The sequence below is a fragment of the Molothrus ater genome, chromosome 2 (genome assembly GCF_012460135.2).
Source record: "Molothrus ater isolate BHLD 08-10-18 breed brown headed cowbird chromosome 2, BPBGC_Mater_1.1, whole genome shotgun sequence".
In the NCBI taxonomy this organism is placed as follows: Eukaryota; Metazoa; Chordata; class Aves; order Passeriformes; family Icteridae; genus Molothrus; species Molothrus ater.
In genome coordinates, this window is record NC_050479.2 from 91,688,195 (window position 1) to 91,703,108 (window position 14,914).

Below are 14,914 nucleotides of genomic sequence, written 5' to 3' on the forward strand. Positions count from 1 at the left end.
GTGTGGGGCTAACGAAACAATAATTTTTGTGAACAAGAAGCATTTTTCCCCATTTTTGATAGGGAAAAAAAAAAAGAGGAGAAAATGAAAATTGGATTGTATCTATTTTTAGGCAGATTAAAAAGTTATTCAGACTAGAGAAAAAGTGCATCAAAAATAGCTTGAGCAATATCAAAGTGGAGCAATTGCTGAGATCTACAAGAATAAAGGAGGTCAGGAGCCTCAGAAGCCAATTTTTGAAGTAGCTGTGAACGTTTCATTTTCACACCCTGTCTAATGTGCTCCTGCTTTAAAACACATTGTGACACCAGTGAAGCCTGCTCCTGCACCCCAGATCCATGGGAATCCTTCAAAGGTAAGCAACCAGCCTAATGTATGCCTAATCATCCCACAAACTTGGTTTTGTGTTTTACATCCTAAACACTCAGCATAAACCTAACCAGCCACTGCCACCCACAGTGACACAAGACTTGTGTCTCCCACTAAAAGCAATTCAGACTTACCTCTCCCTCTAAAAATGACTGCCCCTGAAGTCTGCCTCTAAGAAATGTATTTTGGAGGCTTGTCTTGCTTTGTCTTTTACCCATATTCCTCAGGCTTTGTCATTAGGACTTTAATTTGACAGCAAATGTTGAACTTCTGAAAAGGCTTTGGAAACAACAGATCAGAAACAGACAGATTTGGAAGCTATTACCCAGAGGGTTTTCGGTCAATATGTTGTGGGCTGTTCAGGTGGGAAGTGAAAGCCATAGAAGTGAAAGGATGTGTAGTCCTAAGTCACCCAGGAGATGTGTTTAATCTGCCCAGGAAAGTGTTCTAGTCACTGTCCCTGGGGGTATTTAAAAGACATGTAGATGTGATGCTTAGGGACATGGTTTAGTGATGGACTTGGCAGTATGTGATTAATGGCTGGCCTCAATGATGTTCAGAGTCTTTTACAACCTAAATGATTCTACGATTCCGTAATTGCTAAGTAATGCTCACCTTTTACCCCAAATGTTGAAACAATCCCAGACGTACAATAAAATGGAAACAACTGCTTTAAGAAGGGATATTGTCTCTTCCCTGGTGTGGATGGAGCAAAGCTGTGATGGAGCAGCATGCAAGGAAAAGACCTGATAAGGCCACTTGTCTGCACATCATTTTGGCAGGGGGAAGGGAGCCGTGCCCCCTGTCAAGCTCTTCTCTGCCAGCCCTTCAGCAGGCCTTTTCCAGTGGATCCATGCCAGCCCCAGGGCTGGCTTGTGGCCAGCTGGCCTGCCTCCACCTGCCTGTTGCTGCCAGTCATGGGTCAGAGGTGACACTGTGGTCAGAGGAGGGAAGAGCTGAGGGACTGTGCCTCTGAACCACTCTCCCCCAGCAGTGCTGTGCAGGTGATACAGCAAAGCAGCAGCTGGTGCTCAGCTCCCACAGAAGGAGAAACTGGCCACCATCCCTGGGACATGAAGAAGGAGGAATATGCAGGACAGCTTGCTGGGAAATGCAAGAAGGTTGTGTGAAAAACCTGCTCCGGTCCAACAGGCAGCCCCAGAAAGGGTGGCTGGCGGTGATGGTGCCATCCGACCATCCTCTTGAGGAGAGTCCTGCCTCCTGCCCCAAGACACTGGCTCCCACCCGTCAGCCCCCTTAGCATGATAAAGTTTAACCACTCGCCAGCAATGCATGTGGCTTGGGAACTGCTGTGAAAACAGGAGGCTGCAACATAAGCTTCCCTCTGCTTTTGGATTGCAGGTCCAAGGGCCAGCAATTCTCCTGCTGCCCCACAGGCAGAAAATGTGCTTCAGAAAGCACCTTGAATGTCAGCTAGCAGCTCCAAATGGTGCTCCAGGCAGGAGAGAGAAGTCCCAGGAGTGTTCACCTCCTTTGCTGCTGAGGAAACAGGACTTTTCCTCTAGTGGTGCAGATGAGGTTCTGAAACTGTTTAACCTGAGATCTGTTATCAAAAGCCTAATCACTGTGATGCCCAAAGGGATTTAAAGAGAGATACCCTTATTATAAATTGCAGTAAATACCTTCTATTTTTGTCAATTCCTAGTAGGACAGCCTATGTCTTGATTCCCTGTGCAAGTGAAGTCTGTCCCTTCTCAAACCCTGCCTGCATATTCCCAGGACTGACATCTTCCACTCCCTCCCTCTTGCCCACTCTGTCTCAGATGATGCAGAGTGCCAGCAAGTCCCTCAATGGTGTCATATCTGTCCTTTTTATTCATTGCAGGGTTTATTTTTAGCCTGAAACAACTGCTTCCTAAAAATGGAGTTCCTAATGACACGGGAGCTGGACACAGCTATGTAAGGTATCCAGGGCTTGGCCTGACAGCTTCTCCCGTCTGTCTCTCTCTTTGTTGTGAGTACAGGACAGCAAAGTTTGCTGCTCCTCACCAGCCTTGCAGTGTTTGGTCTCAACTCTAGGAAAGCAGCAGAGAGAAACTTAGAGAAACTAAGAGAAACTTAGTTCAAACTTTACCTGGAGTCTTTGGTCTCCCTCTCTTCTCAAATCAAGAAAGAGGGGGACATTTACCCACCCTTTGCTGCACTCCAAGGGTGCCCCTATGAAGGCAATTTGCTGGATCCTGGCAGGTTTTTACCTGCTTTTCTGCTGCAAGGCAGAAGAGGGACTGAACTTCCCTACTTATGATGGGAAAGACCGAGTGATCGACCTGAACGAGAAGAATTACAAGCAGGCACTGAAGAAGTATGACATGCTCTGCCTGCTCTTCCACGAGCCTGTGAGCTCTGACAAGGTCTCCCAGAAGCAGTTCCAGATGACAGAGATGGTGCTGGAGGTAAGTGCCGCTGCATGTCCCAGTCAGGGTCAGTACACAGCACTGCTCAGAGTCGTGGAGAGGAGCCACAGGACAGGAGAGGCAAATGGTCTCATGCAGGGGAGGTTGGGCATCCAAAAGTTTGTTTAGTTGGATTTCAGTTAGCCCCTGCCTGAATTTTGCAAAGCCCAGGAAAAAGCCTCTTTTGTGCTCTTCTCAGTTTGCTGGGAAATAGCTTTTCTGGATTGTCTGTCAGAAACTCAGGCAATAGCAAGTAACCTTGCAAACCTCAGAAACATGAACTCAGCTCAGCTCAGCTTTCCCAAATCTCAGCACCTGAATCTGTGGCTTGAAATTTTTTGATCCTTTCTCATTCTATGCAAGCCAGTATCCCACTTGTATTCTGGATTGAGTCCCATTTTTTATCCCACTAGCAGCAATCAGCCAAGAAACCTTATCAAGCTGTGCAGCAAATGGGTGTCCTAGCTCCCCATCTCAAAAGCTCCCTGCTGGTGCAGCAGCATTAAATCCCTTTTTGTTTTTTGACACTTGGTTGCCTGCTTGGAATCAGTCTATAGCTGCTTGTTAATGCAACCATTCTCTTCTGTGCTGGAAAAAGAGTGTTGTTAATTCTTTCATGAACAAATGATTTATTAATCCTCAGTAAAATAAATCATGGCAAAAGTGACAATTTAGGTTTGTAGCATTCTTTCTTGTATTATAGCTGTAATCCAGGGAATCACACAGCTGCAAACCTTGATTATTAGGTGCATATTTCTTACCAGGAGCTTGCAAATATTCCCTCTTAACTCAAAGACATATTTGAAAAGAAAGTGAATTCAGAATTGCAGAAGAAACACTTCAGCTTTATTTGTCAGATCCAGAGAGGAAATGCATTGCACCCCTGAGAGTGTAGGAAATGGGAATAAGAAAATATGCTTGCTGAGGGATAGGACCCAAAAAAGTTCAGTGTCAAGTTCAAGGTCTGCTGACCTCCCCAGCAAGCCTGATGACTGCCAGAAAGAAAGGTCCAAAAACTAACCAGATTTTACTCACCTGTCAGGAAATGGTTACTTTCTGCAGGTGAGTGATCAAATAACATTTGGCAAAGAAAAGAAAAAAGTAATGCTTGAACTCCAGCTGAAATGAGTATTGTTGGTAGTATAATGACATTGTTGTTTAGCAGGATAGCTATTTTGTGCTTCATAGGTGTCAAACAGTTACTAGATACATATTTATAGAAACCTGACAGAAGCATGTCCCATCCCTGGAAATGTTCAAGGCCATGTTGAATGGAGTACTGGGCAACCTGGCATAGTGGAAGGCATCCCTGTCCATGGCAGTGGCTTTGAACTAGATTATGTTTAAGATCCCTTCCAACCAGGCCATTCCATGTTTCCATGGCTCTATGGTCTGATGTGTACCATCAGTTTGAGTCCCCATGACACCATCACCCATGCTATCAAGGGTGCGACAGCTGCAATATAATCTGGCCTTAAGCTTTTATTTTTCAGGGTTGGATTCGGCCATGAGTACATTAGCTTAGGATTCTGGTGATTTATTTGGTTTCCAATTGCTCACTGCTATGGACTTCTTATGTGACCTTGGTCAAGAGACTGAGGGTTAGACCTGCAGCAGCCTTTACATAATTGTAGTCCTCCAGTCCCCTAGAGCTCAGCTTCCAGCTAACGGTGCCACACATCGACTGGCACTTGTGGCTTTGACCTCAAAATTTCCAAAGCACTTGCAGTGCTGATTCAGTGCATGTATCACAGTTTCAGATCAGTCCCTCCCCTGGACTGGGAACTGCAGCAGCAGCAATCTGACAGCCCAAGCACAAGAGAAATCTGCAGACTGAGCACTTCTTTGCTTCTGTCACCCAGAGGGAATCAGAAGGGGAGAGGGTCTCAGAATGCAACAAAGATATGTTCTATTCTGCATAGGACACAGGCCAAAATGGTGCTACAGTTCCCAATTTCTGTACTAATTTAACCATGGGAGCACTCTGAGTGGGCAAGCCAGGTTGTAATCTGCTCCTTCTTGTGAAAGCATTCAACTCCCTCAATTCAAGCCATAATGTGTTGGACCATAGGGGGTCACTCTTAATTTTCCCTGTCAGAGCTCATTCAGCTGCTGGACTTCACTGCATGTTCACCAGCATAGGGAGAAGGAAAGAAATGTCTGCAGTGGCTCCTTGACTGAGATGTGGAGCTGTTTGCCTGTGAGATGAACTGCCTGGGATCATTATTCCTGGAAGCAGTCAGCAGTTGAACCCAGGTCTCTTGTAATTTGAGCAAGCCTTAGAGTAGTGAGCTGCTCTGTAGGCACAGGAGCAGTGACAGGGCTCTCCTTGCAGCCAAACCTGAGAAAAGTTCACTCAGGAAGGTTTTACATATCTAATTTCAGTAGAGGGGTCAGGACTTGGAGTGCTGAAGGTCCTTTATACCTGAAATGAAGTATCTAAGAGGTAAATACTCCAGCCCTCGCTATTCCCTGCCAGCTGTCTTGGGAGGTTCCCAGCACGGGTGCTACCTGTGATAAGATGCTCCTTTCTAGAGCACCTCATGTTTTTCCATCTAACTTTACTGACAATTTTCCTGCTGTTTCACATTGAGACATGCTGCTTTCACAGCCTGGCAATACAGTGTGTTTTTAGCCCCCTTCCATACAAGTCATCAGACTCCATCCTTAGGAAAAAAGTGAGCCTCCATCCAACACACAGGCAGGTGTGGAGCAAACAAAGGTCTGAGCTGGTGGTTAAGGGCTGTTACATCAGATTATCTCATGGACATGCATGGCTGGGCACATGGGCATAAAGAATTTAAGTCCAGAAAACCCCCAAATAGTCCATCCTTTCTGCTTCTCTCACATGTGCCTTATAAGAAATGTACAATTCCAAAGATCAAAGGCATGAAGAATTGTGTTAGACACCAAAGAAAAGAGCAAGAGAGATCCACCATGGCTTCCTTGAAATATGTAGCTCATCAGTAACAAGCTCTGACTGGGGCCTCTCCCAGGAGTGAAGAACACATGAGGCTCTCTCTTAAATGGGTCCTTTGAAATTCCATGGGGGCTCAGCTCATATGGCAACATTTCCTTCTTTCAGGGCACTTCAGTCTTTTCTCTTCCAAGTCTTTGCTCTTCATAAATCTTGCAATAGCTTCATTATGTTTGAGATCACTCACTCTGGAAAATTTGGTTTAAAAGGGCCAACAGGTAGAAAGCTTATTAGGGAAGGCAGCTGATAGACTGGGGAGAGAGAAGAGAATCACAAGGCTCTCATTTATTTAGGAAATCAAGCTGACAACATGATAGCACATAAGTAAAGTTAAGCACTTATTTAAGGACTTTACTAAACCAGAACTATGTACAGCAGACCAAGAAGTGATATAATAAGAAAAATTTCCTACCGAGAGAAGCATGTAGGACTGACTGACACTGTTGAAAGCTGAGGATGCACACCCACTGTCACCAGAAAAGGGATGATGTCATCAAGCTGATATTGCATTTGGCTCCCTGTATCCAGGTATACTGGATCAACAAATTCCCACGCAGCCCAGGGTCACTTTCCAGTTTAGAAGGGGAATGAAGATGATGATCATTATGAAGTGGTCTAACAGCTCTTACCACCTATACTGCTGGGTGCCACCTGGTCACAACAGGCTTCAGGGACAGCCAAACCCCTCTGGCATCAAAAGAAGCTCTTTGGACCATCGTTAGCTCATGACAACAGCTCCAGGGGTGACAGTGCCTGCCCCTCAGGTCTAGATTGGGAAGATGGAGGCTGTTGGGTTGGTCTGTCAGGAAAAATAGCCAAAGGACTGATTTGAGATGCCTACTGCTTTCTGGCTAGCATGGAAAAGAGTTGGGGAAGGATTGTTCTAAGACAACCCTGGGCAGAGATATCATGAGCACAGGCTGTTTCACAGCTCAGGTTAAAGGGTACCTTTCCTTTGTGCACCTTTCTCCTATGACTCCACTCTCCACCACTGGCTACTGGAAAGCACCTGCACCTTGAGTAGGGACAAGCCTCCATACAGGGCAATGCAGAGTTTGATCCAAGCAGTCCCAGAGATAACAGTAGCCATTCCTATCCTGTGGTGATGTTTGCAAGAGCTCTGCACACTCCATGAGGTGAGCACAGTGAAGAAAATGAAACAGCCAAGCAATCACAATAATTGTTTAACAGACAAGTAAAAGAAAAAGCTACTTGTCCTAAATGGTCTCAACTTTCATGAAGAAGGGTTAAGAGGGGAAAAGATCAAAGCAGTGAACCTGAGAAATACCTGTTCTGCTTTTTTTCTCCTCTCTATCTCCTCTACCGTGTTTCACCCTGTCTCCTACCATCACTTCTAAGACCTCTCCCTTCTCATCTCTGAATGTCCTAAATAGGGAGTTTGGCCTTCCAGTGGGCCAGCCCCTGTCTCTAGGAATCATGTAGCAAGAATAAATGAGCATTGGTGTTAGGGGCTTTCCTTTTGCACTTGAGAAGCTCTCTCCAGCAGCTTCTCACTATCATAGCAGGCTGCCTGTGATGCACTCTGGTATCCTCTTTCTGCTGAAACTCCCTCAGTCCCAGCTCCCCTGCCATTCTTCCCTTGCCATCTGTATGCATGTGTAATATCCTTAAAAAAGAGAGGCTCATCAAGCCCAGATATTTTAGTCCCTTCAATGAAACAGTGCTCCTGGACTGAAAGTTCATGGAGAACTGGCCTAGCACAAGCCAGTCTGATAAGAGGAAAGAGAAGAGGGATGTGGTACTCCCCTCTCCAGATGAGGCCTAGGATCAGTCCTGCCTCTAGCAATAAATGGCAGAACACAGTGCAACTCCTGAACATATTTGGCCAATTCTGTAACACATGGAAACACAGCCAGTATCTCGCTGTGGTGTGAGAGGGAAAGAAGGATTTTGAGTCCAGTAAAAGGCAAGGATTAAACTGTGTGTAAGCTCTACCTTCTAATTCATTTATTTCCAAGTGCTGAAACTACTGCAGCTTCCAGCTTAGGATGGAAAAAGTAGTACAAGATCAGCTGGTTTGGGGGTAGTTTCCCTCATATGGTCTTGAACTCTCTTGAGATCAGATATTCCCTCAAGAGTTCAGAGCCATGTAATACATAGCAAAAAGCCTCTCTCTGCTTCTGATACAACACAGAAAAAAGTTTTATCAGTTTAGGTCTGTATACTTTATCCCAAAAATCCATAGGAACCCGGAGATGAGATTCCACTTTATCCCCATCTCTAGGTATAAAAATATAAAATCTTAAAAATATATAAAATATCAGTAAAAATAGAAAAACAAACCCAAACATTTTCTGTTTGCTTCACAAACTCAGATTTCAGATATTTTCTTTGAAAATGGCCATGTTTATGGGACAGTGCCTCAACACAATTTAGTGTTGAGGTATGAGTATAAATACAGATATAGTAGACATGTTCAATGAGTGTCACAAAAATTCTCAGTTCTCTAGGTCCCTACAGAACAAGTCTCAAGGTGAGAGATGAGGGACATTTGGCTGGATAGGAAAGTGTGCAAAAGCCTGTAATAAAACAGGTGTTTTGGCTTCTATGTCTGCAAAAGAAGTGCTTCCACTACAGATAAGTTAATGTAGAAAATGAGGAAGGGAGGAAGAAAAAGAAAAAGTGTGCATTGATTACTTCCCATTTGAGGCCATGTAAGTAGGTCTCAACTCAGCAACAGACAGCAGAGTACTGATTTTTAGCAGTAGCACCCGGGGGTTTCACTCACTGACATGCCAGTCACAAAAAAAGGTTACAGAAAGCTCCCTGTTTCAGAGGTGGGCACATTGACATCTAGGGACAACTGTGTGCCTTGATCTTTCTGTGTAAGTGTGGCCAAACTAATTTCCAAGGCTGAATTACCTATTATTGACATGTTTCTTTCTTTGAAGTCCCTCTGTCAGTTCCAAGTAGTGACTTTGGACAGGCTGCATGAGCAGCATCTCTCCTAAAACTATCCTTTCACAGCCATAAATGTGCTTTGAAAGGCACCTTTCTCATCTGCTAAATTATGACTGGGGAGGGGATCTAAAGAATGCAAATGTCTCCTGGAGACATGGCAGACCCATGTGAGCTTGGGCTTGCTTTGCTGGCAGAGTATAAGGCCAAGTCTTGGCCCTGAAGTGTGGAGCTCATCACAGTCCAGCTGTTGCAGACAACCTCTGTAGGTGTGATAGAATCATGGAATAATTTAGATTGGAAAACACCTCTAAGATCATTGAGTCCAACCATTAACCCAGCACAGCCTACCACTAAACCATATCTCTGAGTGCCATATCTACATGTCTTTTAAATACTTCCAGGCATGGTGACTCCACCACTATCCAGAGCAGCTGTTCCAGGGCTTGACCACCCTTTCAACAAAGGAATTTCCCCTAATATCCAATCTAAACTTCCCCTGGTGCAATTTGAGGCCATTTCTATATAAGACCTTGAGCTGCGTGGAGACTCAGAAATTTCTGAGCCACTCCTCCCTTCAGAAAATTGAGAAAAAATGTGAAAAAGTCCATCCACTTTGGTCTTGCCATCCTGCCATGCTAGTCAGGTTCCCCTAAAAGTGCCAGCAAGGGTTCCCGGTGTCTTTCTGCTGGGCTGGTCCTCAGGAGGCAGGGTCTCACTTTTGTAAAATGAGATCCCTTTCATACAAATGCAAAATGGTTTGGATTTGAAGGGACTTTAGAGATTACCTAGTTCCAATCTTCCTTCCACTAAATGAGGTGGGACACCTTCCACTAAATGAGGTGTGAATTCCTCTTCAGGGTGGGTCATCACACCATGTTGCTCAAAGGCCACCCCAGCCTGGCCTTGAACACTTCCAGGGATGGGGCATCCATGTTTTCTCTGGGCAGCCTGTTCCATTGTCTCACCAGGCTCACAATGGAGAATTTTTTCTTGGCCTTATCCTGAGTGAGGGGCCCAAGAAGGGCTAGCTTGAGCTCACACTCACTTACTCAGAGGACATGTGTGGTGTTTGTGGTTACCATTTCGGGCTGCCTGCCCTGGACCCTGACATTTTGCAGGAGCTGACGGCAGGCTGGGGCAGCTGTTGAGACTGGGTAGGGGTGGCCATGCCATGCTCGCCCACCCTGACCTTACTCCAGAGCCTGGTCTGCCAGTGCCCTTCATCTAAAACCAAACGAATCAAAGCCCACGACTGCCCTTCCTTCGTGCCTGAGCTTCATTAGTGGGAAGAATGGAAAGGGGATATGATAATTCCTTTTAAACACCCGGGAGGGAGAAGAGCTATTTAAGCGCAAAGCCTAAGGACAAATGGGCTATGAATAAAACAAGTCTGGAACTACAAAGTCCCTAATCACCAGAGGAGGAAGGGGAGAACAGTCCAGTGAGTCTTAAATGGACACTGACTGCTTTGTGACAGAGATTGAATGACAGGATTCTGAGTCTGATGACCAAAGATGTCCTTTTGCAGCCTCTGTCCCTAAATAACAGGCAACCAGGCACGAAATCCATGGCCTAGGAAGGAAATGACTTAGCAAGGTCCAAGTTCTCCTTTCCATTTTTTTTTCCCTTTGCACATTGGGATTTACCTACATACATGAGAAAAAATACTTGCCCAAGGAAATGGAGCGAGCAGCAACCAAGAGCTCAATCCGCAGGCAGTGGCTCCTCCTCTCTCCCGCGCCCCGAGGGTCAGCGCTCCCTCCTGAGCAGTGCTGATGGTGCTCATTCCTGCGTGCTCTCTGACACAGCTCCGGTGAAGGCCAGCTGCTGCACATGATACGTTCTTTTTCTGGGAACCCTCTCCGGCCCTGGCAGGAGGCACTGCCATCAGCTAGCAGACCTCTGACACCTCGAACCCAGTGCAAGGAGGGCTGTGTATATTTAAAGCTTTCTTCAGTTCTTATTTCTCTCTGCTCACTCCTTGGGGAAAAGGTCTTTCTTGTCTCAAGGACCACTCTGTTCCCCCAGGGCCCTGCCTCACTGATCCCTCCTGTGTATGCTGGATGGGAGCTCCCAGCTCTTGCCTGCAGCATCCTGGACTCTGGGATTCCAGAGGTGCTGGCTTACACTCACTTGGATCAGAAACTGGAGAAATCTGGCTTGTTCCTGAGAGCCAGAGGCATAGGAATGACATGGGCATGTGTAGGTGAATGGGCTTAATACCAATGCCTCCCTCCTGCAGCACCCACTAAAAGCACCCAGCTTTCTGCCCTGCACGGGCTTCACAGCAACTTCCACCCTTCAGTTTCAAAGCAGCTTTTCTGAGGCCAGAAGGAGAAGCAGGGAGCAACAGCCTCACTTTTGTCAAGGACAAGGACAGCCCCCAAACTACCCTGTCAGTCTCTGTTTTGGAAAGGGCAGCTTAGCGGGGTGGCCTCTGCCCAATCCCAGACGCCTGGGGCAGCGCACACACGCAGACACACACAGAGACACACACACACACGTCCCTGTCTGCCCTTGACATGCAAGTGGCACAGCTGAGTTGCCAAAACATCTGCGATGCCGTGCCAGCAGGGACCGGCCGGGAGCGGTGGCAGGTGGCCCCTGCGCCCGTGGGTGCTCGGTGGCACGGGCACCAGCCTCGGGTAGCTCACGGCTGGGGAGGCTGTGCTTTGGCTTGCAGCTGGCTAAAATTAGGGATGCCAGGAGCAGATAAAAATACAGCCCCAGCTATGTGAAACCTTTAGAGAGGCAGGCAGAGAGCACGCTGCCGTACGTCTGACCCCGCTGAGCGGCTGCGCAACAATTAAAGCTCCAGGGCAGCGTTTTTGAAGCATTACCTGTGAAAGCCAGCTCTGAGGGAGTGACCTTTGCATGTTCCATATTTGGGGACTTGCCTTTTAGTCCAAGGAGTAGTGATCTCTGGGAGGGGGGGAGTTCAGCCTCTCCAAGCAGCTCAGGTAGTGGAAAAGTGTAGTAAGGTGGGACCAACATACTCTCCTTCAGTCCCCACTGCCAGCAAAGTGACTTAGTGACTTTTCTAGTGGCAGCTGCTCAGCAGGCTTCTGGCCCTGCTCTTTGATCACCACAGTGCTTCAGGACAGCCTGAACTATGGAGAAGCCTAAGATATTACTGGTGTGGCATGCAAGGGGGTGCTGGCGGGAACAGCACAGCATTAGGAAAGAGAAATAATGGCCTCTGTTCTCCAAGAAACTGCCCAATGTCTCAAACAGAGTAGCCAACTATAGCATGTATGTAGGAGTCCTGCATAAGGATTCAAAACTTCTGGGGAAATACACTAAAAACTTGCCATCTCCTCCTGCTCTTTCTGAAAATAAAAACCTAACATTCTGGGATATAAAATCGTCATCATTTCATCAGCCAGGTTCTGACCATCAGCATCAACTGCAGCATTAAAGACAGTAGTAGAGAACCAGCAGAGGAGTGTAGATTGCTTGAGGGACTTTTCCTCATCATCTCCTGTTGCTCTTCTCTCTGCATTGCTGGAGTTTTGTTCTTCCTCCACTGCTAAACAGCAAAACAGAAAGCTCCCCATGGTTAAGAGAAGTGTACTCATGATGCCTTTCAGAGACGCCCAAATGCCCCCAGCCCTTCCTCCCAAGCCTGAGCAGCTGGGGAAGATGAGCCTTATTGTCTGTGGGAGCTCTGGGCAGGTGCTAGAGAAGTGGGAAGAAAATCCAGGCCAGAATGCCATAATGTCACTTCACAATGAAAACTGACCATGCTGAGGCAGCCACTCCTCCCACTCCCATTTTTAACCCTCTCTGAGGGATTTTTGTCTGCCATTTAGCAGCAAAACTGACAAGTGCAAGGTTTGGCACAATCATTGCTGCCTGCAGCTGGAATAGGAGCATGGTCAGGCAGAGAGTGACATTTCTGCTGCTGTATAACCAAGGATTTCAGAATGACCCTATGGGACTGCTTAAATCTCCCAAAACTTCCCAGCATCACACCTAGGCTCAGATAGGTACAGTGGGTGTGGAGCTGAGATGTTGGTCAGGGAGCTGTGCCTTTCCATATCCATTACTCTGAATGTCTGTAACTGCTGACACCATCCAGCATGAGAGGGTTCTTGCATACTTGGTAGCAGTCAAACTTCACTTTGGGCTGGACCTTCCACACATCCCAGAGGGCCATTCACCCCCTCACACTCACCCAAACTCAAGAATGGTTATTACCTGCGGGATATGGGAGAATGGAGTAGTGCTGCCAAACTCCCACCTCTTTATCCCTGTGCTGCACAGGCCACAGCTTGGGATCCTATGGGTAGAAAGTATGCACTGCAAAGACTTCATGAACATGAGAATAAGGCTGCAAAATGTGCCTGGGACATGAACTTACAACCTACTGGGCTCTTTGCTTGTGCTCTTAGCCAACTCTGCCAGCCCAAAGCTCCTGCTGTACCTCAGGGACTGCATGATCTGTTTTGTCCAGTTCTTCCAGGGCAGTTTCTACCCTCCATGTCTCTGTGCAGCTGTTGAAGCTAAATTATGTGCTTTAGAGATAGAGGCTGACACAAAGGCAAGGGCTCTGGCTGGCCAAGACTTCGAGCAATATGAATTTAAAGGCAGGAGGAGGAGGGGCTGTGCTCTTAGATTACAGATGCCTCTGTCCCAAGGCCCTGAGCCAAGAGGATTGTCAAGATTAGAAACATTATCTGCATTCAAATCCCACTAGCATTATGGAATCAGAAAATACTGTAAGGGGATATATAAATGCTTGATACTGTAATGAGTAGGGGGAATTAGCCAAACTGTTGTGCCTCTGGCATGCTCCGTATTTTGCTGCCTTTTGTGGTTCAAATATAGGTGTGGGAATGTATTGTCACCTATGCACGGGTTAGACTCTCCTGCTGCAGTGGAAAGCAGAGAAAGCAAGGCCAGGAGCAATGCCCAGCCCCTGCATAGCTTGAACTTGCAAATGCCACCATAAACACCCTGCAAAGCCTCCTGCCTCCAGGCTCTGCCACAGTTGGAAGGGCTCCTGAAAGTCTCATGTTGCACAAAGACCTCCCTGTTGTGAGACCCTGCTCTGGAGAGGAGCTCAGGCTGTACTGTTCTCCTCAGTGTCTCACTGGCATGAAGGTCCCTGCAGAGGAGGCAGGCTGCCCACTGAGCTCCCAGCTCTGCCCCCTCAGGCACACTCACACACCATGCACAAGCACTCTCCTGTATGCCCAAACTGCTGCACATCTCTGGGGACGAGCCTCTTCAGAGCAGCACCTCCAAACACTCACACCCACCATACATACACCGCCAGCAGACAGTCTTGCTAGACACAGTCACACAAGCCCTGCCACACAAACAGCCACACCTCCAGCATTACTGAGACCCTTTTTGATTACTGAGCACTCCCACAGTCTCACACAAAGAGGCTTTCATCACATCACCCACATTTTCTTGACACTTTTTTTCCAGCAAGCTTCCATGCTCACAGCTACAGAACTGCGCCCACACCCCTCCGAAGAGCAGCCTTGTGTGTGCTGCATGCTGACATACATGAGTTCTGATCAATGCTTCCTTCCTTGCACACATCCCTGCTCACATCCAACCACTTGTCTGTAGCAGGTGTTGCAGCTTTTCTGCATATTTCTGACCATCAAACACTCACAAGAAACCCTAACCATCTCCTGTGTGCAGGAGTCAAGAACTACTGGGTTTAACCTGCCCTGATTGTGTCTGGCCCGTGGCTGACATAACTGTAAGTAACTAAATCAAGTATGGACTGGACTGGACATGACTGAACAAGTCTTCTTCCCTTGGCCATTCTGTGTTTTCCTCTGGTCACAGAGCAGCCAGAGTCTCAAGTGGTGGTTCTCAGGAGCCTCTTGCTGGTGTACACAACCACCGACAAGCAGGGATGCGATGACAATGTCCGATAAAGCTGATGATCCTACAGGCTCCATCCTTTTGTCCAGTCAGGGCAGATCCCCATAACAGGAAACAGAAAATCTCTTCTCTTACCACCACTCACTTGCAGATGTCTAGAGAGCTCGTGTGTCCATCTGTCATTGCAAATATGGGGCTCCAGCTGCTCTCAGGTGCTCTAAGGTGACCTGAGCCACCAGATGGGATGCTAAACCAGACCATTGCCTTATCAGCCTAATCAATGGATGTGCAAACACAAACCAGTGCTCTGCCCTTTTCAGGCAGTGTCCACTGTAAGCACAAGCCCTGAATCTGCAGCCTTAGCTTCACTTCAAAGCACTGG

The 14,914-nt window shown here is 47.1% G+C and overlaps 1 protein-coding gene across 1 annotated transcript in view; it reads left to right on the forward strand.

Moving 5' to 3' along the window:
* Positions 1 to 2,333: 2,333 nt before the first annotated feature.
* CASQ2 (calsequestrin 2) overlaps positions 2,334 to 14,914 on the forward strand; it is a 34,985-nt gene continuing 22,404 nt past the window's right edge. The window contains exon 1 of the mRNA XM_036392720.2: positions 2,334 to 2,783. Coding sequence (XP_036248613.1) covers positions 2,550 to 2,783 — 234 coding nt within the window. The 5' untranslated portion in view covers positions 2,334 to 2,549. The remainder of the gene's footprint in view (positions 2,784 to 14,914) is intronic.